The sequence below is a fragment of the Corythoichthys intestinalis genome, chromosome 15 (genome assembly GCF_030265065.1).
Source record: "Corythoichthys intestinalis isolate RoL2023-P3 chromosome 15, ASM3026506v1, whole genome shotgun sequence".
NCBI lineage: Eukaryota > Metazoa > Chordata > Actinopteri > Syngnathiformes > Syngnathidae > Corythoichthys > Corythoichthys intestinalis.
The window spans coordinates 38,557,264-38,584,567 of NC_080409.1; the positions used below are offsets into that span (position 1 = coordinate 38,557,264).

At 38.9% G+C, this 27,304-nt stretch overlaps 2 protein-coding genes across 3 annotated transcripts in view; both read right to left on the bottom strand.

The window, feature by feature from the left end:
* Nucleotides 1-250: 250 nt before the first annotated feature.
* Nucleotides 251-12,076, bottom strand: eif5a2 (eukaryotic translation initiation factor 5A2). Of its 2 annotated transcripts, none has more exons than XM_057860398.1 (5): nt 11,940-12,076; nt 7,999-8,167; nt 7,475-7,579; nt 1,533-1,667; nt 251-1,357 (listed from the first exon to the last, which is right to left on the bottom strand). In XM_057860398.1, the coding sequence occupies exons 1-5, from the start codon at nt 12,047-12,049 to the stop codon at nt 1,295-1,297; spliced, it is 582 nt and encodes a 193-aa protein (XP_057716381.1). In that variant the 5' UTR covers nt 12,050-12,076; the 3' UTR covers nt 251-1,294. The 2 variants fall into 2 exon arrangements, with proteins under 2 accessions (XP_057716381.1, XP_057716383.1); XM_057860400.1 differs by having other exon boundaries at nt 7,999-8,164; nt 11,940-12,051.
* Nucleotides 12,077-17,497: 5,421 nt separating this feature from the next.
* slc2a2 (solute carrier family 2 member 2) overlaps nt 17,498-27,304 on the bottom strand; it is a 30,045-nt gene continuing 20,238 nt past the window's right edge. Inside the window, exons 10-12 of the mRNA XM_057859798.1 lie at nt 24,396-24,497; nt 24,128-24,331; nt 17,498-18,642 (exon numbers count right to left, since the gene is read on the bottom strand). Of these exons, the coding sequence (XP_057715781.1) occupies nt 18,436-18,642; nt 24,128-24,331; nt 24,396-24,497 (513 nt within the window). The 3' untranslated portion in view covers nt 17,498-18,435. The remainder of the gene's footprint in view (nt 18,643-24,127; nt 24,332-24,395; nt 24,498-27,304) is intronic.

Here is a 27,304-nt window from a genome sequence, read left to right on the forward strand (position 1 = left end):
TATCTCGATTCATGGCAGGAGCATATCGATAACCTTTTGAGATACAAAGTATCACGATATATCACCATTTCGATATTTTGTCACACCCCTAGTCGTGATTTTTTTCTTTCTACATTCCATTTCCTGTTCCGCTGCACTATTTCACCATGCAACTATTGCCATCCAGCAATATGAACCATTACAAAGTGCGTGTTTAAAGAACATAAATGGTGCAAATTCTGATAAACTAAAAAACATTTGACACATGACAGAAGCTATGAATATTTATTTGCATTTTGTACACAAAACATTGAACAAGTCCCAGTAGATTCTGGCATGGAAATGTAAACTTTCAGCCGAGGTCCAATAACCATGCGAAACACCACACAAAAACCTACAAAAATATTAAACGGACAATAAACAGACCACCCACACCCTAGGTATTCGACATTCAGTAAGTATGACTCTCCCTTCACCCACAGCTTATTTTTATTTAACTGTTGAAAACAAGAACTCATGCTTTAACTTTTCAAAATCACAAATTAAGACAATAACGACTGCCCAATAAACGTTCTTAAGTTAAAATCAACCAAATACACATGAAAAACACTTATTTATAAAACTTTTTCAACAAATGACTGGACTTTTATTATCGCGTTTGTTTATTGCCATGTGGAACATATGTTAAGGCACACCTGTGCGGCTTCCTCAGCAGTGAGGTGTACAGTATGTGGAAGAATATTGCTTAGCTGTTCATAGTTTGGGGCATTCATGGACAGACTTGCAGTTATCCTCAATTTTAACCCACACCATTAAAAGAGGGTGCTTGCAATTCCCTGCCCATAAATGTATTGATATGTATAGTATATATTAAATCCTAAGTAACCTAAATGTAACTCTTACTGTATTTTAAAGGACCGCCACAACCAAGGACAAACAACAAATCAGACACCTGGCTGGTGCGAAATTGTTACTCGTTTGGCTTCCGGGGATTTCTTAAAACTAGTTTGAATGTGTGTTTAAAAACAAATGCCCACTTTTTTTTTTTAACTTGGCAGTTACGATGGCCAGATTTCTCATGAATATGTCAAATGTAACTAAGTCCACGAGCGGTCTCCTCTTTTGTCTATGGATTATTCCGATACGCAAAAATAAAATCCCATACTTTAGGTGAAATGTTATGCTAACTTCATTGATTGCCAGTCACTCAAGCCCAGGTAACGGGGTTTTAAGGAACCCACGCCAATCCAGCTCCACATTTGAGATGACCTAACAGGGACACTCATGGTGGACAGCGAAGCAGCAAACAATCAGTTCATTTGGGCTGCACCTTGAAAGCGACAACTTGCTCGTCTTCTATAGCCTTCAGCACTGTGACCTAGGAAAAAAAAAAAAAAAACTGCGATTACATCATTTAACTACTTGTATTCATTTTACATTGACATGACACACTATGTAGCTATAGTATAACATGTGACAGGACTGCTGGCGACACTTTTGTGTTTGCAGCACCAAATAATGAGCAAATAGCAAAATGAAAAAAATGTACTTGCCAAAATTGATTCACCCTCTTCTAATTTTTTGATTATGGCTTCGCCCAACTCGCCTTCTGGCATTTTAAGGTCATCTCTCTGCTCTGAATTGTCATCCATCAGGCTCAAAAAACCATCATCATCATGATCCATGACCTAAATGAATCAACGCAGAAACACACACTTAATATCGACAAAAAGGAAATCCAGAAAGGATGCAGCATTCAGTTGCATTAAAATTATTATGAAGCTACATTTCAAAATATGGAATATGGAAAGTACACCAACTCTCGTGTATACTCACCGTTTTGAGTGGGTATTTAGATTGCACAACTACTCAACGTAACGTTCCATCTAAGAGTAGCGGAGTCTAAAAATTAGTTGTTAATTCAACATTATGTGTGAAACGTTTCAGCAACAAAATTGTCAAAAAAATTGCTTACAGCTACAAATCAAGTCAGAAACCTTGGCGTAATTATTGACTCGGACCTAAAATTTGATAACCATCTAAAGTCCGTCACTAAATCTGCTTATTAGCACCTAAAAAATATAGCCAGAATTAAGGGGCTTCTGACTCAACAAGACATGGAAAAACGTATGCATGCAATCATTTTCAGCAGATTGGACTATTGCAACGGTATATTTACGGGTCTTGATAAAAAAATCTGTCAGGAAGCTGCAGCGAGTACAGAATGCTGCAGCCAGAGTCCTCACAGGAAAACTGGACCACATTACACAGGTTTTGAAATCGTTACAATGGCTTCCAGTGAGTCAAAGGATAGACTATAAAATACTACTGCTCGTCTACAAAACACTTAGTGTCCTTGGACCAAAACACATGCTTGATTTTTTAGATTCGTATGAAATATCTAGACCCCTAAGGTCGTCTGGAACCAGTCTCCTGCATGTTCCAAGAACAAGAACCAAGCAGGGTGAGGCAGCATTTAGTTATCATGCTCCTCACCTCTGGAACAACTGGTCTGAAGTATGCTCAAACTGTTAGCTCTGTAGGGCTAAAAACGCTTTTGTTTAGCACTGCATATCCATAACCGTCTATATATTTCATTCTATTTGCTTTCTATTCTTATCTCCATTGCTGATTTCAATTATTAGCAGTAGTATTTGTTTTTTCTTTTTTTTTTTTATATTCTATTCGTGATTAAATGCGATATTTATGTATAATTTAATTTCCTATTTGAATCGTCTTTTTTTTTTGTTTTGTTACGTCCTATTGATTTTAATGTGATTTTTATGATCTTCATGTGATGTAAAGCACTTTCAATTGCCTTGTGTTGAATTGTGCTATATAAATAAATTTGCCTTGCCTTGCATTTCTTTTATTGCTTTAAGTGAACTGTACGTGATTGTGGTAAACGTGTACATATCGTGTTAAATTGAATCACGGCAGACTTTGTAACATCTGCAGATATCGTATGGTATTATCATGAAAATGGTGATTTACAACCCTGTTATTTGGCTTTTAAGATAAATTAAATGAATCTGTTGCAGTCAGTGCATGACATGCATATTCGAACAAATTATAAGACGATGTAAAGAAAAATGTTCCAAACAAACAAACTGTCATATGAACCCAACCCAATGAAGTTGAGACGTGTTATTTAAAAAAACAAAAAAATACTTTGCGGATATGTTCAACCTTTATTTAAGATATTTAATGTTCAAAATGGCAAACTTTGTTTTTAGCAAAAATAAAACAAAAAACAAAACAGTAGATCCAGACGTGAACATAATACCCTGTGCTATTCGTCACTCCACTGGCTTCCAGTTCGTTTTAAAATTGATTTTAAACTTTTACAGTTTTGGCAGGGCTCTTTGTTCTTCCGACCAGCTTCTCTTGCAAGTTCCTGGGTTGATACTTATACAGTAGGGTGATAGCTCTTTTGCTGTTGCTGCCCCCGGACCTAATAGTCTGCCTCCTGACATTCGGACCATCACTAATTTAGGCCTTTTTAGTCTAGGTTAAAGACCGAATTTTTTAGACTAGCTTTTCCTCCGCACCAGGGTAGCCTGTTTTTTAGAGTTTTAATGTGTTCGGATTTTATCAGTTTTCCTTTATTTGTTGTAATGAGTTTTAGCGTAATGCGCACCCCCCCATTTTATTCTACTCTCCTGCCTTCTATTATCAACTATATTTTGCTTTGTTGTAAAGCACTGTGAGGACCTCTTAGGTTTTTTGTAAAAGGCCTATATAGATAAATTTGAAATAATCATTAAAGGTTGAAGGCCTGTCAAGTTGTCACTCAAGGTGTTGTTCTTCTTGTGGGCTAACTTTAAATTCCTACTCTTAAGTCATTTGTGAACCAATAGTCTTGAATCTTGGTAACTATGTAGCATGGACCGGTATCTATGAATCCTCAGATCACGAGGTTACATTTTTCTGCATCAGGGCCGAATAATTAATTGCACACTTTTGCCTGTGGGCTCCAAGTTAGCCAGCAGAGGGAAATGCAGACTTAAAAAAATAATTAAAAAATAAAAATAAAAAAGGCGCACAATGTAGGATTTGCACTTCAGATATTAATGAAATGGCCTGTCAATAAGCATTAAAAAAAAAAAAAAAAAAAAAAAAAAAAAAAAAACATGTTTCTTTAAGGGTTTCAGCCTGAGAGTGACCCCACATTAAATCATTCAGAATGATCGCTGTCAGCACTTCCAGTCCAAGTCGATTGGACGTCAATGACAGCCAATGAGTTAATAAAAGTTCCCAGTGATTTACTGCCCAAGAACCAGTTAGCCGGGCTTCTTAACCATGAGCGAACCTGTTCGGCAGGTTTCCAAACCTGTACATTGCAGTCTTGCACAGACGTAACACGCCCTGTGCGCAAAAAACCAAGCATGTTCAGTTTGAACAATGCAAGACAGAATACACCTTTAATCAGAGGCGCCACGTTAGGCAAACCAGGCAATTGCCTGCGGCCCCTAGCCAGCAGGGGCCCCCAGAGTGCCAACAGATTTAGCACACGCAGCTTTACTGCACTGTCGCAGCGACAAGTGCGACAGTGAAAGCCTTGTGTCTTGAGTTCCCTGAAGGGGCCCCTTCATTCGCTCTACACCCCCCCACCCCTCACGTGACTCAGAGTGAGAGGCGATTTGGGTTTTTTTAAAATTGGCGTATATCCAAAATGAAGAGAAGTTATCCTTCTGGAAGCAACGAGGAAAAAAAAAAAAAAAGCAGAGGAGGAGAAAAGGAAGCAAGACAGATGTGAGTGTACTATGTTACAGTAGTTTTATGTGCTAATGTAGTAGAAGCCGGGCACTTCGAGTGTCCTAAAAAGCGCTTTATGAGACAGAGGCATTATTAAATATGCTATTGCGCCAAGTCCAACTGTCCCTCTTACTTGCACACGCTCGAAGGGCCCCATGTAGCTTGTTGCCTGGGGCCCCCGGGGACCCTTGCTACACCTCTGCCTTTAATTATACAGTGGTACCTCCACAACTTGTGGTTTGCAAGTTGAAATTGTCGTATGTTGAGCGGGTTATTCCGATACTGCAGGTACAATTACAAATAGCAATTACACATGGTTAAACAAGTAAATTATACAGTGCCTTGCAAAAGTATTCGGCCCCCTTGAACCTTGCAACCTTTCGCCACATTTCAGGCTTCAAACAAAGATATAAAATTTTAATTTTTTGTCAAGAATCAACAACAAGTGGGACACAATCGTGAAGTGGAACAAAATTTATTGGATAATTTAAACTTTTTTAACAAATAAACTGAAAAGTGGGGCGTGCAATATTATTCGGCCCCCTTGCGTTAATACTTTGTAGCGCCACCTTTTGCTCCAATTACAGCTGCAAGTCGCTTGGGGTATGTTTCTATCAGTTTTGCACATCGAGAGACTGACATTCTTGCCCATTCGTCCTTGCAAAACAGCTCGAGCTCAGTGAGGTTGGATGGAGAGTGTTTGTGAACAGCAGTCTTCAGCTCTTTCCACAGATTCTCGATTGGATTCAGGTCTGGACTTTGACTTGGCCATTCTAACACCTGGATACGTTTATTTTTGAACCATTCCATTGTAGATTTGGCTTTATGTTTTGGATCATTGTCCTGTTGGAAGATAAATCTCCGTCCCAGTCTCAGGTCTTGTGCAGATACCAACAGGTTTTCTTCCAGAATGTTCCTGTATTTGGCTGCATCCATTCAATTTTAACCATCTTCCCTGTCCCTGCTGAAGAAAAGCAGGCCCAAACCATGATGCTGCCACCACCATGTTTGACAGCGGGGATGGTGTGTTCAGGGTGATGAGCTGTGTTGCTTTTACGCCAAACATATCGTTTTGCATTATGGCCAAAAAGTTCAATTTTGGTTTCATCTGACCAGAACACCTTCTTCCACATGTTTGGTGTGTCTCCCAGGTGGCTTGTGGCAAACTTTAAACAAGACTTTTTATGGATATCTTTGAGAAATGGCTTTCTTCTTGCCACTCTTCCATAAAGGCCAGATTTGTGCAGTGTACGACTGATTGTTGTCCTATGGACAGCCTCTCCCACCTCAGCTGTAGATCACTGCAGTTCATCCAGAGTGATCATGGGCCTCTTGGCTGCATCTCTGATCAGTTTTCTCCTTGTTTGAGAAGAAAGTTTGGAAGGACGGCCGGGTCTTGGTAGATTTGCAGTGGTCTGATGCTCCTTCCATTTCAATATGATGGCTTGCACAGTGCTCCTTGAGATGTTTAAAGCTTGGGAAATCTTTTTGTATCCAAATCCGGCTTTAAACTTCTCCACAACAGTATCTCGGACCTGCCTGGTGTGTTCCTTGGTTTTCATAATGCTCTCTGCACTTTAAACAGAACCCTGAGACTATCACAGAGCAGGTGCATTTATACGGAGACTTGATTGCACACAGGTGGATTCTATTTATCATCATCGGTCATTTAGGACAACATTGGATCATTCAGAGATCCTCACTGAACTTCTGGAGTGAGTTTGCTGCACTGAAAGTAAAGGGGCCGAATAATATTGCACGCCCCACTTTTCAGTTTTTTATTTGTTAAAAAAGTTTAAATTATCCAATAAATGTTGTTCCACTTCACGATTGTGTCCCACTTGTTGTTGATTCTTGACAAAAAAATTTAATTTCATATCTTTATGTTTGAAGCCTGAAATGTGGCGAAAGGTTGCAAGATTCAAGGGGGCCGAATACTTTTGCAAGGCACTGTAAATACAGATCGGAATAATAATAATGTAACGAATCGGGTTTTAATGTGGACGTTTTTTGCATGCTCTTCCTGAATGCACCGTGTGACTGACGTGTGAGTGAGAGGGGTGCGGAAAAGTGAGAACTTTTTACTAATTCGCACCTTAACTTATAAAGACTGGCAAACGGAGGTCAGAGGAGGACCATCGAGGTCGAAGACATACTTCGGCCGTACTGTTGAGCCAGTTCACTGCCGTGCACACCACGATCATATTTTTCACCATTTCCTTCTTAATTTCAAAGGTTCGCGTCACCTTTTTCCTTTTTTTTCACCACCTGCACTGACCTTTTTAAGACCCATGTTGATTTCTCTCTCAAGAAAATCCCTCTTGCGGGAAAGCAATGAAATGTCAGTCATAAAGTGTATTTCGAGCAAGTCGTCATATGTCAAGACAAATGACGAGTCAAATTTTACATCAGATGTCGAAAGTATCGTTTGTCGATGTACCACTGTTAAGAACTTTCCATGCACAAAAAATGCAACAAAATGTCGACCAGTCAATTAAGAACAGGAAGGTGACTTCTGGAGTAACAGCAATAAACGGCTAGCTGTAGCTCGCATAATTCAAATTAATGCACAATCATTCAGCACAGAAACCTCACATTTTGTGAGCAACATGTCTGTGCTAAGGCAGTTGTACCAAATCAGCGGGCCGCAAGCTATTTGGTTAGGTACCCGTGGTTACAAAATTGCAACTAAAACAGTCCCAAGGCCTGATTTTGCATTGGAAAACAGACATCTCACCATGTAGTCAGTCCTTTTCACATTGGGGACATTCATGTTATGGGTCGAAGGACAAATATCTTCATACTTCTTGCCGGTGAAAAGATCAAGCCCAACAAGATGAACCTATGAAAAAAATTACAAAAAAATTTAATGTGTTTTGTACCGTTATGAGCACTGTTTGTCAATCATTTAGAGCTCAAGACCTAGTACACCTGATATTCAAATATGAAAGAAAAAAAGGTGCTCAGTGCATTTAAGTATGCAAGTTTCTAATTTCATAGCTCTCTGGTAATGAAGAAAAAAAAAGAAACTACACATTATGGACGCAGCCATTTTGTGAATTCACTTAAAGCCACATATGTGATGTCAGGCAGCCACTTAGTGGAAATACTAGCTTTTTTTTTTCTCTCTCCACTATTAGACATCAGAAAAAGAAATTGGGTTTTTTTTTAATACGTTAAACACATTTCTATCACTGGGATGTACATGATAAAAGGTGTTTTTTCCCTTTAACTAGAAAAGTCTCACATTTGTCTTTTTACCTTGGCATGCCCGTGTTTTCCAGTCTTAGAAGTAGACATGTCAACTATCTTACAGGGATGGTTTTTAAGCATGACATAACCGTTCTTCCTCAAGGCAGAAGCCTGCTGGGGATATGTGGCAGATGCCCCGGATGATGCAGATTGAAACTGCTCGCTGTCCATTATCCTGCTGTGTGAAAAAAATTTGCAGTCAAAGGGCCTCTTCTTTTCAACAAATCAAAAACATGAGCAAAACAGCACAGATTACAATTTAGGACTTAAATTTGATCCATTTTAAAGCACCCAGTAGGTAGTCATTTCAAAGACAGACAGACATTGAATAAATGTTGATTTTCAATCAAAATCATCAGTATGGTTGACATCAAAATTTTCAACAATAAACAATGTTGAATCAATGTTGCAAATACAGATGACACGTGGCAGTGACGTTGAAACAATGTTCTATGGTATGTCAGGCAAAGGTTGGGTTAACATTGTTTTATAGATGATGAACAACTGTTGACAAATAGTTGATCTATGATTGATCGGAAATATGATTGAAAAGTCATCAAATTATGGATGAGGGAGAGTTTTGGTCAAAAAATAGTTGTGTTCTTGTTCGACCGGCAAGACAGACAGTGACTCAACTCGAACGAACTCCACAGGAAAGGCTTCATTTAAGGATAGCCATATTTAAAGGTAAGCCTCCTTCTCTTTTCAGAGCCTTCAATAGCATTTATGTCTTATAGTACAAAGAACCGTGTTTGTCATTATTACTTGTATGTAAAACCCTTTGCCTGACACAATGTGACAGAGTTGCCAAAATTGTAAGAAACTGTGCATTTGCTGTGACTGGCATTCATGCGAAGACCTACTTAGCGTGGATGTTAGCTAAGTTCACGCAAACTAAATTCCTTTTTCAGTTCAAGTGCTAAAATCGCTAGATATTACACAATCGAACAGTGTGGGCATTTTTCCATCGTAGCTAGCTGCTTCCCACATGTAGCCCTAATTTGGTTTGAGATTGGTAGAGAAACACACTTCACCACAAAATACTGAAGTATGTTAAACTAACCCATGATATCTGCTTGAATTCTATGACATGTATTAACTGTGAACGTCATTTTGTTCGTATTCTTGATTCACTGAAGAGCCAGACGGGGATGGACGCGTCACAATATGCATTCGCTGTTGTGCAGAAGTGGCTACGCTATGCCCCAGACCGCGTTGGTGGCAAGGTTCGCAGCGAAGCTCGTCAGACTGAAGAGGAGGCTTAAGTTTGAAATATATTTACTGAGCGTTATTAAAAATAATTTGAAAGTTTTTAATTCTTATTATTTATTCAGTATAGTATTTTTTAGTCAGCTTACCTCATATGTCTAAATAAAACAGGGCCTCTAAATAAAAGCATATTTGAAAGTAATAATAGCGTCATGGTTGAAAATAAAGGAAAACATAACATTGATCAAGCGTTGTTCCAATATTATTAATAATCAAAATGACGTTTAGGCTTTTTAAGGATTTCAACGTTGAAACAACATTAATCGAGGGTGCAAAAGTGATGACAAATCAGTAGCCACGTTTACATGCTGACTTTTATTCATACCGATTCAAATAATTCCGAATGGAAATTTCAGACCAGCTGTTTACATGTCACTTCATCTATTCCGATCCAGCGTTTACATGTGTCTGCCTTTATTCCGAAAGGACGTTTGACAACTGCCGTCCGACATGCGCAGATTAATCAAAACAAAGCGTCACGTTGCAAAACATGGAGATCGATCATCAGATCAGCTGCTGTTTTAACTTTTCGAGTGGAAACAACACTTCAGAATGACACGCCGTTCATTTAAAAAGTTGTGTGGACTGGTGGAGGGATTCATGGATATAAACTTTCCGCCGGACTCCAATTAGGTGCGCTGTGCGTGTGCTTGGAAGCCATGTTGCAAGTGACGATACTTACGTCACCAAGTGACGTCACCACGTCAGTACGGAGCATGTGCAGAAAGAACGCAACCAGACACCATTCCGCTTCCCTGTTTACATGATATAATTTTACTTCTAATCGGTTTGGGAAAAGGAATATTCCACCCCTGTGAATCGGAATGAAATTCCATTCGGTTTGGGCCTGTTCATTCCGAATGAGGTGTTTATATGGAACACATTTATTCGGTTTGAACATCTAAACCGATTGTAATTGGAATATTTGGCTCCATGTAAACGTGGCAAGTGTCAGGTGTCAACGTTGATTCAACAATATAAGATCGACAGAGGAATGCTAATCCAACATCTTTTCAACGTCGCTCTGATATCTGGGAACAGGTGCTGGACATGCAGCGGAACGTTCCATTTTGTGATTATGAAGTAAAAAAAGTCAGACTAATTGTTAGCGATATAAAACACAAAACCCTATTTTATTTAAGGAAATCATGTAAATCAAACATACTGACTTAGGTGCATCAGATAAAATACCTTATTGTAGAAGAATGCTAATACATCAGGCTAGCGATACATCGATTAGTTAGGAGAAACAAGTTCAAAACTCAGATTTCTTGAATAGCATATCATTGTTTGGCCCTGTGCTTACTTAAGTTGGAGTGCACATCCCCTGAGATGCTGCGAACAATGTCAGGCCATAGCCATATCCATTTTTCCTGAAAAATCCTATTTTCCATGGTGCAAACTATCAACAACCTTTATTAGAGTGCCTATAAATTAGCCAAATTACTCTCACATACCACAATTTAGATGAAGAGAACCAGGAATTCCTATACAAACATGGTATCGTTTTAATCACGAACTAAAAAAACTTTTGCAAATAAAATGCACTCTATTTTTCCATGAGCGGGTAAAACAGTCTTTATATACATATATATGTATATAGCTGTTTAAATGAAAACTGGTGTTAAATTAGTACATATCATAAAAAAATCAATTAAAGATCCTAAATCAAAACATTTTGTCATATTGGAAAATATACCATTGTCGAAAGAAATTACGTATAGTCTTGAATTTAGTGATTCATACAGCTACCCCAAGACCCCAAGAATTCAATTTTAAATATAATAATTCTAGACAATTTATGAAACCAAATATTTCTATGAAAAGCTTACATTTGACTACACCTAAAACCGGACCACAATAACACACACAAAAAAATAATTTTAAAAAGCCAGGCTGTAACTTGAAAATTTGTAAAAGCAGTGGGAATATATTTGAAAATTTTACTTTATTTCATCCAGTAAAATTGTAAGGCTATTCAATAGAACACGTCTTATGAATCAAAAAATTACATTTGGAATATTTCAAATATTTTACGAAAAAAATGAAATTGCTAAAATCTACCATTTGAACTCCGTAATAATCTAAATGATTTACTGTACTTCCAGTCAAAATGGCCGCCGCGTCCATTTTGTGACGTCAACCGACTAAACAGGTGAGACATGGCACTAATGAAAGCTTTAGCATTTTTGTCGAGGCACAACGTCTGAACACAAAAATATTGAGTAAAATGGCTTTCATGAGAACCTTTCAACGCGCTTTTTATGTGTATCGCACGCGTGCCTCACCACGTAACCTGAACGACGGTCCGTGTCTCAAAACAGGTATGAGTAATTAGCAAATATTTGGACCTAATCAAGGTCGAAATTTTTTGTCAATGTAATATCACGGGGCGCAGTTGAATAAATGTTTAAACAATAACCGCTTTTGAACCGCTGCTGGTTTTCGTTCGTTTTTTACACAAGAAAACAGGTACAATCGCTGTCTTTTTGCGGAGGCCAACACCCAAATGACAGCCATAAAATGCTAAATATTAGCCAAAGACACGCTTCCTATATAAGACGCCACTTCCGGACCAGTTATTCATTAACATCGAGCGGTATTGCTATCTCGTTTTGAATTCACTAATTGGAGCTAACACGTTCGCTTTGAGAGAGGCGCCATAAACAAAATGACCTTACCTTCGTTTCCTACGGACACCAGATAAAAAAGAGCGCACAAGGCCGTCTACAAAGTATTTGAACGGCGGAAGTACAGGTAACATCTCACGTGACCAAAAGGGGAGGGGCATAGTCAAACACCTTCCTGCTCTTAGGGGACCTTGTGACCATATATGGGTAGGGAGACAAAGACTGACGTACATTTTCAAAGTGCGTACGACAGGAGAAAAAAAAGTCTTAAATAGGATTATTATGTGAATTAGAATAATATTTTGAGACGATTTGGCTATATACAACAATTTAGCAAAGCGCAGACCCAACTGGTGGATAACGTCAGCGGAGTCAAGATTTCATCTGATTTAGTATGCAGCCCATTGAGGGGGAATTATTCACAACGAGGAAAACGTGGCAAAGAGAGCCGCAAAATGTCATTGTTTCAGTCTCTCTACTCCAATATTTTTACAGGATATTCTTTTTATCCAAGTATTTTCCCCCAATAGCTAAATAAATGGCTTGAGAAGTACCAGTCAGCGCGTTGAGAGGGAATTATTCGGAACGAGGAAAACGAGACGAAGAGAGCCGCAAAATGTCATTGTTTTAGTCTCTCTACTCCAATATTTTTACAAGATATTCTCCAATTTCCCCAATAGCTAAATAAATGGCATGGTCATGACAAATAACACTCTTGTGATAAATGGAATATGAAATACCGTACTGGCCCAAATATAAGACGGCCCCGATTATAAAAAGACCCCCTCTTTTTCAAGACTCAAGTTTGAAAAAAAAGACTTTTTGAACACCAAATCAATTTTTATACAGAAAATACAAAACTTACAGTACATCCAAACAAATGATAATAACATATTTGAGAGAAAAAGCATGTTATTTTGCCTCATTCAAATCTTAATAGCTGAACATTTAAATATGTAAACTAAAGTGCAATCACATTCGAAAAATAAATGGCTTCTGGTTTTTGAAATGTAAATAAACCAATCTGTTGTGATAAAAAAAATTGCAATAACTGCATTAACCATCAAAGTGAAGTCTGTGACTGTAGTCTTGAAACAAATCTGAATAAGGAAAAACATTGCAATTGAGAGTAGCTGAGATCTGTCATGACAGAACATCTCTTCAATGATATCTGGCGCCATCTAGCGCCGTGAATGGATATAACGTCTAGACCGCTAATATAAGACGACCCCCTCTTTTTCTGTCTTATTTCAATGCAAAAAACACCATCTTATACGGGCCAATACGGTAATAAAAATGCATTTATTCAAGACGACATGGAAAAATTACTCCATAATGGTCAAAACTGTCGACTTCACTTTTACTGTCACACCTCCCGAACGATATTTTATGCCACCTAAATCGGGCTTATGTCATTTCCCTTCTCCGACTTCGGAGAATGTCAACAAACCAAGAGGCGTAACAGCTAGCCGACATGCTAACCCAAACCGAGTGATGTTTCAAAGTTCTCAAAGCGGAAAATCACACATAACTGAGTCCATCTAATAAAACAGTACGGCTGTATAGTGAATAGGACTCCTTCCTCCATACACGTCACAGCGCCCTCTTTCTCCACTCGAGACTGTTGCCGGAAGTCACTCATTTTCATGGCGCGGGATTCAAAAAAAGAAATAAATATAGCGGTCGCTTCCACACACATCTAAGCGGTCCATTTCATTCAGGAGTATAAAATACCGCGTGCATTATGAGATAAACATGCTTTTTCGTGTCAGGCACTTTAAGCGAAGTGTATCACTTAAAAACATTTCCATTACTCTCTAACGTCGAAGGTATTTCCAAACTGATATATGCAGCGATAGCGCTTGATGTTTCAAGAGATATTAGTATTAAAATAGACAGAATTTTATTCAATTTCATTTGGGAAAACAAAACTAGATTACATAAAAAAAGAATGTTATTATTAGGGCTGTCAAACGATTAAAATTTTTAATCGAGTTAATTACAGCTTAAAAATTAATTAATCGTAATTAATCGCAATTAATCGCAATTCAAACCATCTATAAAATATGCCATATTTTTCTGTAAATTATTGTTGGAATGGAAAGATAAGACACAAGATGGATATATACATTACACATACGTTACATAAGGACTATTTGTTTATTATAACAATAAATCAACAAGATGGCATTAACATTATTAACATTCTGTTAAAGTGATCCATGGATAGAAAGACTTGTAGTTCTTAATAGAAAAATGTCAGTACAAGTTAGAGAAATTTTATATTAAAACCCCTCTTAATGTTTTCGTTTTAATTAAATTTGTAAAATTTTCAATCAAAAAATAAACTAGTAGCCCGCCATTGTTGATGTCAATAATTACTTACTCAATGCTCATGGATGCCTATAAAATCAGTCGCACCCAAGCGCCAGCAGAGGGCGGCAAAACTCCATAAAACACAACAAGTGAGCGTTTTAATGTGTACTGTCATTTAAAACTCTCTGAGCGGGGCATCTGCGTTAATTGCGTCAAATATTTTAACGTGATTAATAAAAAAAATTAATTAACGCCCGTTAACGCGATAATTTTGACAGCCCTAGTTATTATTAATGATGTAGTTTCAACAGGCTTTAACGCTTTAGACTTTTTTGAATGCACCGTTTTGATTTAAATGGATTAAATTATAGTTGAAAAATCCCAACTCAATATGGAATTTCATCACTGCACATTTTTAAATCTGTAGGAGGTCTGGAATTTTTAAGGTGTAATTACAACATTTCTAAGTTACCCATTAAATTAGTCAAATTCCAACTCATTCTCAACTTCTTATCTCATGGTCAATGATATACAGTGGGGCAAATAAGTATTTAGTCAACCACCAATTGTGGAAGTTCTCCTACTTGAAAAGATTAGAGAGGCCTGTACTTGTCAACATGGGTAAACCTCAACCATGAGAGATAGAATGTGGAAAAGAAAACCAGAAAATCACATTGTTTGATTTTTAAATAATTTATTTCCAAATTAGAGTGGAAAATAAGTATTTGGTCACCTACAAACAAGCAAGATTTCTGGCTGTGAAAGAGATCTAACTTCTTCTAACAAGGTCTAACGAGGCTTCAATCATTACCTGTATTAATGGCACCTGTTTTAACTCATTATCGGTATAAAAGACACCTGTCCAAAACCTCAGTCAGTCACACTCCAAACTCCACTATGGCCAAGACCAAAGAGGTATCGAAGGACACCAGAGACAAAATTGTAGACCTGCACCAGGCTGGGAAGACTGAATCTGTAATAGGTAAAACGCTTGGTGTAAAGAAATCAACTGTGGGAGCAATTATTAGAAAATGGAAGACATACAAGACCACTGATAATCTCCCTCGATCTGGGGCTCCATGCAAGATCTCACCCTGTGGCGTCAAAATGATAACAAGAACGGTGAGCAAAAATCCCAGAACTATGCAGGGGGACCTAGTGAGTGACCTTCAGAGAGCTGGGACCACAGTAACAAAGGCTGCTATCAGTAACACAATGCGCCGCCAGGGACTCAAATCCTGCACTGCCAGACGTGTCCCCCTGCTGAAGCCAGTTCACGTCCAGGCCCGTCTGTGGTTCGCTAGAGAGCATTTGGATGATCCAGAAGAGGACTGGGAGAATGTGTTATGGTCAGATGAAACCAAAATAGAACTTTTTGTTAGAAACACAGGTTCTCGTTTTTGGAGGAGAAAGAATACTGAATTGCATCCGAAGAACACCATACCCACTGTGAAACATGGGGGTGGAAACATCATGCTTTGAGGCTGTTTTTCTGCAAAGGGACCAGGACGACTGATCTGTGTAAAGGAAAGAATGAATGGGGCCATGTATCGAGAGATTTTGAGTGAAAATCTCCTTCCATCAGCCAGGGCATTGAAGATGAGACGTGGCTGGGTCTTTCAGCATGACAACGATCCCAAACACACAGCCAGGGCAACAAAGGAGTGGCTTCGTAAGAAGCATTTCAAGGTCCTGGAGTGGCCTAGCCAGTCTCCGGATCTCAACACCATAGAAAATCTGTGGAGGGAGTTGAAAGTACGTGTTGCCCAACGACAGCCCCAAAACATCACTGCTCTAGGGGAGATCTGCATGGAGGAATGGGCCAAAATACCAGCAACGGTGTGTGAAAAGCTTGTGAAGAGTTACAGAAAACGTTTGGCCTCCGTTATTGCCAACAAAGGGTACGAAACAAAGTATTGAGATGAACTTTTGGTATTGACCAAATACTTTTTTTCCACTGTGATTTTCAAATAAATTCTTTAAAAATCAAACAATGTGATTTTCTGTTTTTTTTTCTTCACATTCTGCTCATGGTTGAGGTTTACCCATGTTGACAATTACAGGCCTCTCTAATATTTTCAAGTGGGAGAACTTGCACAATTAGTGGTTGACTAAATACCTATTTGCCCCACTGTACAAACACAATTTTTCACCACATACTGAATATATTACATTTGGAACAATCAAGATATACAATATCGAAATATATATTGAAAGGTGGGTCAATAATAACATTTTCATAGTCAATTATTGAATGATGGTCAACTTTTTTCATATAAATATCATTTTTTTTTCATATCATTTTGTTCTGCTTATAGTATTGTTGGTACACCTCGTGAATATTCTATTGTGTTTAATGCAATTCCAGAGGGCTCTGGAAGATTATTACAATATTCACCTAAAAGCATAGGCGGATTTTAAGGGGGGCAGAGGGGGCCAAAAAGTGTCATTGCATGTAATTGACTTTCCTATATAGGATTTTAAAATATAGTTTTCCTGTAAAATATTGTCTATAAAAGTTGTAAAGCAATAACACAAACAACTCTAATGAATGAACAAAAAAGATATTTTTATAATGGGTCAAAATTTGTATGAACCATATTGCTGATTTTTGTTAATGTAATGTTACTCCTTGCCACTAGGAGCTGTCAAACGTTTCTTTCCACTGACCTGGAGTCTGCCCCGGTACACTTAAAATGACAACTAATGACACAGGGATTGGTAGTTTTTGACTGTAGCTTAGTGCATTGTGCTCGGAAGGAATGTACTAATTTTGTTTGTTTCGTTGTGAATACGTTTTTGAGTCTTTTGGTTTGTTACTTCTATTTGGATAAAGAGACACCACCAAATTAAATTATTGGATAAGAGAATTGGACTCGCTGTGTATGCATCGCTTCTTCAACTGCGCAGGGCGCACATCATTACAAAATAGTTTTTCGAACTGATCATGTGACTAGCACCTTAGACGGTCTTTTGCTTTGCTTAGCTCAAACCACCCGAGGACCGACAGGGCAAGATGGATATACATAATTTTTTCAAACTTAAGCTTTCATGCTCACGAGTTTACCAAACCATCAGTGTCACTCCAAAACACCACAATAACATGTGAAATGTTATAATAATGTGTTAATAATTTCACACATAAGTCACTCCAGAGTATATGTCGCATCCCTAGCCAAACTATGAAAAAAAACTGCGACATTTAGTCCGAAAAATAGGGTAATTGAATATAAACAATGATTTTTATTACAAAGAAATATATATATTGCATATTTTTCATTCATTTTGTCGGTTTATTGTACTCATGACCACAAATAATTAGTGAAAACACACACAAAAAAAAGGAAATTGAGAAATATATAATAATGCCAAAAATTACATTACAATGAGGTAGTCACGCCATAATTAACACTAGTTCTTTTGTGGGGGACTTCACAAAAAAGTTCATTCTTCTAACTGTACAATACGTGCTTTAAAAAAAATTAAAATACAGGAGGAACATAAATATCCCATGCACAGAAATAGTTTTCTAGAGTAAATGATTTACTATTTACTGTCATTCTTAAAACTGTATGATTGCTAGAGTAGCTATATTTTGGAAGAAATAAAACAGAAAATACAAGACTAGTCTTTTTAAAAATTACAAAAGAATCAGGTCAAAATATTGAAAACAAATTTCAAAGAAAACAACTCCAAAAGATAATTGTAACATTACAACATTTAGAATAGAATATTGTGAGATTTCATAATGAAGCAAATTATCAACAATATAAAGTCATGATTTTTTTTGGGGGGGGGGGGATTTTGGGGTTAAAAATATATTTAATATTTTTTGGTTTGTTTTTTTTTCTCATTTATAATGTTCCTCACTTACTTGGTGATTTTCATAATTCATAGTATAGGCACAGTTGCTATTCTCCATGAATACGGTGGGTCAACATTGTGAGAACAAGCCCAAAGTGTCATATTGGAATGAAAAGAAATACTTACAAATACAACTTTATTTTTCTTTCTACCGTGTACACTTGCTCATAGTAATTAACTTAAAAAAACTGACGATACTGAAATACTGTTAAGTTAAAATGAATTGGAAATTTATCACCGTTTTCGCCACTGAAAATGTACATTTCCTGTCAGCCCTCTCAGTTCGAATGGATCAGATGTCTATTGCTGTCAGTGATGGCAAATCAGTTAAGCAAATCCATAAAATTATGAACTTGTGGGCCATGCTTCAAGCGGTTATCGGCGTTTTGAGCTGCTGCAATTCAACGTCGTCGACCTTGGTGCTCGGCGCCGCCTTTTTCCCGTCCCTTCGGAATAGGGTGGCGATCTCCTCGAAGCTCTTGCCTTTAGTCTCCGGCATTTTTAGGTACATGAAGAGAATGAAGCCGAAAAGCAGCACGGCGAATAAGACGAAGACGTACACGCCCAGCCAGTTCTGATGGGTAAAAATGACACAGTTCAGCCCTAAAATTTCACCCACACAGCAGAATAAGTCACAGTGAAGTGACCCATTTTTCAAAAGGTCCCTGCCATCACGTCAATTATCGTAACACAAGTAAGTGGACACTTCTTCAGCCCAGTGCCATACATTTACAGAACCATTCAAATTGCTAGCAAAAACCTAGCTTCTTAATCAGTTTTTGTTTTAACCTCAGGAATCAAATTGGTGTGCATGGCTATAACTCCAGGAGGAAGCCTCTTCTGAAGACGGTACACAAGAAAGCCCGCAAACAGTTTTCTGAAGACATGTCAACAAAGCACATGGATTACTGGAACCATGTCCTATGGTCTGATGGGACGGGCAGGCTTTCTTGTGTACCGTCTTCAGAAGAGGCTTCCTCCTGGGGTGACAGCCATGCACACCAATTTGATGTAGAGTACTGCGTATGGTCTGAGCACTAACAGGCTGACCCCCCCACCTCTTCAATCTCTGGAGCAATGCTGACAGAACTCCTGTTGCGAGTCACCTGAAATTTTGGAGGTAAAATGACAAGCAGTACTCAATTTGGACATTTAGGGATGCACGTAGTTTCTATGCGGTGTACCCACTTTTGTTGCCAGGGGTTTCGATATTAATTGCTATATTTTGAGTTATTTTGAGAGGAAAATAAATTAACTCTATTATATAAGCTGCACACGGACTACTTTTCATTGTGTCATTTTGTCAGTGTTGTCCCATGAAAAGATATACTTAATTATCTGCAGATATGCAAGGGGTGTACTCACTTTTGTGATACACTGTAGGTTACTGAAGTAATTCATATTAAAGTTACTTTAAAAGTAGTGATGCACGATAATACATTTTTCAAATGATACTGATAACAGATAATTTCCTCCTCATTCCAACCGATAACCGATAAGGTCAAGCCAATAATTCTACTAAAAGATTTATGTAAAATATTAAAGTATACACAAAAGAAAATATTACTGTGCAAAAATATAATTTATTGCTCTTTTTTTTTTCAACATAAAAAATGAACAAGTAGCCAATTCCAACATCTAAATAACGACAGATTGTCTGACATTGTGTAATGGTAAATTTTTGGCAACAATTACTTACAGAGTAAATACCTAAGTTGCACAAAAATGCCTTTAAAAGAAAGCCATTCCGAACATATATAACATTACTACACTGCAAAACACACCTCCTTAAAACTAATCAGTTTTAAGTGTAAATCTCTTGGAAATAAGTGAAATTATCTGCCAGCGCTTCAAGCGTATTTCTCTCAGATTTCTTGAAAGAAAAATAGCTAGCTGAAAATAATCTTAACAGCCTTATTCTAAGCAATAAATTATTATACTTAATCCTAAAAAAAAAAAAAGAAAAAATTTTTTTAAACTTGGAAGAAGGAAAGATTTTGAATATTTGTGGCTACAGAATATTATTGTTATTTCATTACAACAGGAATGTGCATATTTAAATTGATAAGTGTTAATAAGTGCCAATAGGTTTTGATTATCTACTGTGACTGTAACTGAGCAGACAAATAAGTTAAATAATTTGAAAAGTGATTGCTAATGTTATATGCTTTGTTGCACACTGTGAAAATTATTAACTCAAAAGAGCGAGATGTCATGTACCCATTCTGCAGCACTTTGTTTACATTTGCGGCACTCACGACATTTGCTCTACAGCAGCTAAACTGATACAAGGCAGTACTATTTGGACGGAGTTGGAGCTCCATCCCGTGCGTGGGCCTGAGTTTTGTTAAGCCGAAAATAAAGGCAACGTTACAAAGTCATCTGACCGCTCGTCATTTTACATACTTAATGCATTATTGAGTGGCTGACTTCGTTTTCTGCATGTTTAAATTATCATCTAACCACTGTGCCGTCATGATAAGCTTGCTTACTGGACATCACTTGTCCAAATGTCCATGGTGAAAATGATGTGATTGGCATGTTTTTCATGAAGAATGGTGGTCGTATAAACTGCATTATTTTTTTTATCCAGGGCTTTGGCTCTCGGGTCATTTTGGTAAAAAAAAAAATTGTCTCTTGTCTCGGCGGCGGCAGCTACGTTCGTACCGGATAATCCGCCCGCCCCGGCTGGTTCGCCGCGGCGTATTCGGGGCCTGGCTCTGCTCCGGACGGAGGCGCACGCCTCGCGTCCCGCACGCCGTGGGGGAACACTCGAGAAACCGTGGTGTTCGCCGGAGATCCCGCTGCCGGTGAACCGGGCTCGGCCCGCCGCCGCGGCCTGCCGGTCCGCCCAGAGCGGCAGACTCCGTCGGAAGACGGCTACTTGCCGACTATCGGTCTCCAGTCGTGCTGGTGTTTAGCCTTAGATGAGAGTTTACCACCCGCCTTGGGCTGCATTCCCAAACAACACGACTCTGTATCGTCACAAGCCCCGTAGTTTAACTTAGTTTGTGTTTACAATAGTTTCAGCATTCCCGCTAGCAGCAGCCTCATATTGGTTCCAAAAATCTTTGTGATGCAGTTTTAAATGGCTGCTAGGTTAGTGGTGTTGAATGAGGATGCTTTCTTTCCGCCTCGTGGAACTTCAGCGGTGCATGTTTCGCAGATGGCGAGAGCGTCGTTTTTTTAGTAACAGCTGCCATAATATCCAACTGCTTCTTGTCGTTTAACTCCGCCTCCTCAACCCCTCCTCTCTTAGGGGCTTCAGAGAGGGGAGGGGTTGAGGAGGCGGCGTGCTGAATTCTTTGGTTGGGCACATTTGGAGGCTAAATCAAGTACTGTATTTAATTTTCAGATTGCATTATCGGTTGAATTTTTTTATTATCTGGATTATCTGTGTGACGTCATAATTGCCATTATCGGCCGATAATTATCGGTGACCGATATTATCGTGTATCTTTATTTAAAAGTAATTTATCAGTTACTTTTTGCCAACTTTCCTCACTTGGCCGCCTCAACGTAATGACAACAGAAAAATGTCATCGCATATAACTGACTTTGCGATAATTGAATTTAAAGGAGCAGATCAGATTTTTTTCACATAAGGCTGAATCTTCAAGTTAGCGGAGGTTTAATTAGTTGATGGAGTTGATTTCAACCAACATTGACTCACGCTAGCTTAGCCACTCAGGAGCCCCGAAACTAACAAATAACTGACAAACTGCATGGAATTTGTTGAAATCAACTCCACCGACTAATTAAACCCCACTAACTCAAAGATTAAGCCTTATATCAAAAATTCAAAGATTTTCGGGTTAGAGATAACAGCATATCAGTGCCAATGTAAAACAATGCAAATTAACTGCACAATAATCAGCAACACACAAATGAATTGCACAGTGCAATAAACACAAAGGTGGGGGCAGGCACGGATGCCTGCGCACAAACCGGAAGTACGGCGTACACACACACACGCGGTCAATTTGGCCACAAAACGTGGCTGCAACTAAGCACTTTAGACTCAATCGGACTTACAACACATCCCAAAGATACTAAACAAACACGTCACCTCACGGCATAAATGTGCAACAAGAATATGATGTAAACAATGCTTGCCAACTTGGAGTGATGACTACCCGTCGTTGCAATGGCAAAGCTACGAAACAGCCGCGCACGTAGGTGTCCAACCTATCGCTGGAACCCTGCATAATGAACGAAAAAGCATGTTTATTTCATAATACAAGCAGTATTTTATGCTCCTGAATGAAATGGACCGCTTGGATGTGTGTGGAAGCGATCGCTATATTTATTTAGTTTTTTTAATCCCGCGCCATGAAAATGAGTGACTTCCGGCAACAGTCTCGAGTTGAGAAAGAGGGCGCTGTGACCAGTACGGAGGAAGTAGTCCTCTTCACTATACAGCTGTACTGTTGTATAAGAAGGGCTAGGGATTCAGCTGATTTTGCGGATGAATAAGTTTATTTTTCACATCACGCCAGCCAAACGGCTGCAGAAAAATCTTGCTGTATGAGGGAGAAGCGTGTGAATATTGGCCAAAACAAACCCTACTACTGTGGGACCTACGAGGAAGTGAATAAACAGTGTTTTGTACTATGTCAAATACTGGGATCATTTTAATGTGGAGGTGGCTTGCATTTTGTGGCTGACATGATCCTCCGCCGACGACGGGCGGCTTGTCGCATATCCCTTCGCCGGACGAGCACTATTCTCGGCTTTTGCGCTCTTGGTGTGCCCGGCGTTCTGTCAAATTTTCCACCCGATCAGAAATTGCAACTTTGTGTTAAAAATAGCCACGAATACAGCAATTACAAAGTAAACACTCCAAACTTTCTTTAAATAAAGGACTACTTACTGTACATTTGATCATGAATTGGCATGTAAAAAGCTCTCCTCATACACATTAGCAACATTGTCCAGCTGCTTCCCCGGCGAGCTCTCCTGTCCTTAGTAGGGGAACGAGCTGTAAATTGCTCTCCACCGGGTGGTTCGCTGATCGGCGATGACAATCGACAACCCAGTCGTCATGTGAAATGATCTGAGCTAGTTGTATGTGATTTTCTGCTTCGAAGACTTTGAAACATCATTCGGTTTAGGTTAGCATGTCGGCTAGCTGTCACGCCTCTTGGTTTCTTTACATCCTCCAAAGCCGGGGAGGGGAAATGACATAATTCTGATTTAGGTGGCATAAAATATCGTTCGGGAGGTGCAACAGTAAAGGTAAAGTTGACAGTTTTGACCATTATGGAGTAATTTTGCCATGTCGTCTTGAATAAATGCATTTTTATTATTTCATATTCCATTAAGCACAAGACTGTTATTTGTCATGACCATGCCATTTATTTCGCAATTGGGGAAAATACTTGGATAAAAATAATATCCTGTAAAAATATTGGAGTAGAGAGACTGAAACAATGACATTTTGCGACTCTCTTTGTCACGTTTTCCTCGTTCTGAATAATTCCCCCTCAACGGGCTGCCTGGTCCTTCTCAAGCCATTTATTTAGCTATTGGGGAAAAAAATACTTGGATAAAAAGAATATCAAGTGAAAATATTGGAGTAGAGACACTGAAGCAATGACATTTTGCGGCTCTCTTCGTCGCGTTTTCCTCGTTGTGAATGATTTCCCCTCATTGGGCTGCATACTAAACCAGATGAAATCGTGACTCCTCTGACTTCATCCACCTGTTGGGGACGCTAGAGCCCTATAACGGTAGGCGTGGCTAACCAGCAGATTAAAACACTCATTTCTCATCTGCGCTTTGCTAAATTGTTGTATATTGTCAAATCATCTCAAAATATGATTCTAATTCAAATAATAATCCTATTTAAGACTTTTTCTCCTGTCATACGCACTTTAATGAAAATGTTAGGGAAATGAGCCATTTTTGTATAACATAATTTCTGATGTCTTTGTGGAGTACCTTTTAAAAACTTTAAAAAAGTTTGGAACACTTTGGAATTTTTTTTTCCCTGTAACCTTTAATCAATAACAGATGTTTATGGAATGTTTAAGCAGGAAATACCTTTTTAAGCATACCTGTATGTACGAAAAGGTCATCCCTACGATGAAGTTGCTTGTCCAGTTGGAGCAGCCTGCAAGAGCAATGGCCGCCGGTCGGGGGCCTTGGCTGAACAGCTCAGCCACAATGAACCACGGAATAGGACCGGGGCCGATTTCAAAGAAAGCCACGAAAAGGAAGATGGCCAACATGCTGACATAGCTCATCCAAGTGTATTCGCTCTGCAAGGGAATAGGTAACACTTGAGATGTTGTGGTGGTTTTCCTGGCTCTCAATCGGACCAACCTGGTAATTTAGGCCAACGGTCATGGTGACTGCGCAGAAACACATCCCGCCCAGGCCAACTAGCATCAGTGTACGTCGGCCAGCTCGCTCCACTAGCGCCACCTAGGATACCGTGCAAATGGAAAATATTCACTGTGTGCAATTTTTCTTCTCAAATTTTGATGTTATAGTTTCCCCCCTAAAAATTAATACATTATTTTCCCCCCTAAATTCTAGCCAAGTAAGAATGGGGTACTTTGTGAGCAACTGCGTGAAAAAAAAAAAAGAATATTGTTTAAAACAACATTTCTTTGACATACAACTGCAAGAATTTCAAGGAATCATGTAAATCCAGTTTATTTTAACCAGGTGGGCTTGCAGTGAATGATCACATTTGAGTGTCATTGACAGCGATAGACGTCCAATCCATTTTGACTGAGGGTTGCCAGTGATCATTCACTGCCAGTCAAAATGGATTTGGCGTCTATCAGCGTCAATAGCAGCCAGTGAAAGATCCTATTGTTTTGGGAAGTGTCTTTCCAACTCTTACAAATGTTTTGGGTACAGGCGTGGCAAGGAATGTGTTTTAAACAGTCCGTCAATTTGTTTCATTCCTATTTGTTGGTACTCCACATTGTCATTTTGAGCATATGCTGAGATCAAGGGACGGCCAGGGGGCATTGCCCCCCCCCCCCTCCCGATGGCCGAAATTGTCATTGCATGTAATTGAAATTCCAATGCATGAATTTAAAATTAAAACTTAGCCGGTAAACTGTTGTCTATAAAAGTTGTAAAACAATAAAACAAACAACAAAAATGAATGAAATGAAGAAGAAAAAGTCAAAATTAATTTTCGAACAGATCATGTGACCAGCACCTTAGAGATGGTCATTTACTTTGCTTAGCCAAAACCAACTGAGGACTGTGAGAGAATTTTATTCATGTTTAAAACACAACCTTTATACATTTCCTATTTTGTATATGCATTTGTTATGCTTGCATGAGAACATTATAGCATAGAGTATTATTGTTATAATGATCTGTTGTAATCTTTTTGAGCGTGCCTTCTCATGGCCTTGACGATCGTAGACGGTATCACCATATGCCCAAATATGGACTGTTATGCTCCGTTGTTTTCCAATGTGCCCTGAATGAATGCAAGGGGTTACAGTGTTTTTTTATCTTCGTTCCACCCGGCACCAGTGTTCAAGGTCTCAGCTCAAAGATGTTTTTGTATGGAAAAATACCAAGGCTTGTGAGATGATGGGTTTCGTTTCTGGATAAAGTTTCGTTTCACGGGGCGCTTTGGCACCGCCCTTTTTAACAGTATCAATGTCCAGCTTCTATTGTACAGCTTCGTACTTTCTGGCTGATCTCAGCTCCTAGCTGAGTCATATCATTTTGTACCCGTGATATATCATGTTATATAAAAGTCTTCGAAGCAGGCAATCCTTGGCTGTCTGATTCATTATTCTCATTTTGTTATCTGTTGATACTTGTCTTGGAGTTCAAACTTGAGCTTCCCTGACAAGGACAGAAGAAACAAGATGGATATACGTTGTTTTTTTCTAACCTAAGCTTTCAAAAGCGACAACAACTAGTGAGCGATAAGGATGCAACAATACTCTGTTTTATATCAAACCGTTCGATACGCCCTCTTCGATTCAATACGCAAAAATATTCGATGCAAATGAAAAGCTCCCAAAAAGTGTTTTCCGAATTTTGTCTTGCGTGCGATCGCTAATATGCCCGGGGCGCATTGAAAACTGAGGACTGTGCCTTGAAAAACTCAGCTCCTCCCCGCGAGCAGCCCTCCTCCCCCAAAGTGCGTGGAGTGAAGCACGCTGCATTTGTTTGTGGCAGAGGTAAAAGACACGACAATCATGGCTAGCGAGGGAAGACAAAAGTTTGAGGAGGCGGCTTCAGCGTTGTACAGATCCACTGTGTGGCAGCATTTTGGGTTTGCTGATACGCTATCCCCTCTCGTACATATTTCACAAAGACTGTCTTCCCGGATATTTACAACGAAATCCGCCAAAACATTGTTACCGACTTGGCTGCTACGAACAACCTCGCTTTGACAACAGACAGCTGAATACCCCGGGACACTGAGAGCTTACCTCACGGTTACATGATGAACAATGAGTGGCAAATTAAGAGAGCAGTACCTCAAACTCATGCTGTTTATGAAAGTCGATTGTCATATGCTGGTGTTGTGCAGTAATGAGCAGACGTGACTTCTGTGGCGTTTGTTAACTTTTTTAATGCGCGCATACACTAGATATCATCAAATAGCAAACTAGATGTGCTACGTTAGATCCCCCCAAGTCCCATGCCATTGGCTGCGTGAGCCCAGAGTGGTCATGGGACACGTAGTCCATATAATACATCGATGAATTAAAACCTGCCATGACTGAATGGAAGTTAAGCAGGCCAAATCAATCCATACCAGTGACTATAAATAATGCTGCAAATATTGTTAATTCACGACTTGACACAGATGGACTCGGACCCCAAATAGTATGTTTTGCTCATGTGGTACACATAGCTGCTAAGAGAGCTGTAGCAATAAACAGTGTGCCCCACCTCACTTTACAAACAGTAAAGATTGTTCTCAGCACACTTTTATACAAAATTTCTTCAGATCAGTAAGAAGTAAGCACATAAATATTATGCACTAAAATGCATCTTTATATGACGGCAACGTTAGTTTTGCTTGTTAGCAAAATAAAAAAACATTGGAAAAAAAAATAACACTTGTAGTTTTTTGTTTCAGAGCATTAAATGTATTGAATCGAATCAAAAATCGTGTCCCTCGTATCGAAAATCGTACCGAACAGTTAACTGTATTGTTGCATCCCTATGAGCGAGAACCAACGAATAAAGATGTGGACCAGGAAACGCTGGAGAGCACCGCTAAAATGGTGAAC

Bases quoted from the DNA above. Each gene is read 5' to 3' on its own strand.
- eif5a2 (XM_057860398.1), bottom strand. From the start codon at position 12,049: ATGCCCCTCCCCTTTTGGTCACGTGAGATGTTACCTGTACTTCCGCCG. The intron at 7,580-7,998 runs GTAAAAAGACAA...TTTTTTTCATAG, and splicing joins GAAAACACGGGCATGCCAAG to GTTCATCTTGTTGGGCTTGA. The intron at 1,358-1,532 runs GCAAGTACATTT...TTTTTTTCCTAG, and splicing joins AAGAGGGTGAATCAATTTTG to GTCACAGTGCTGAAGGCTAT.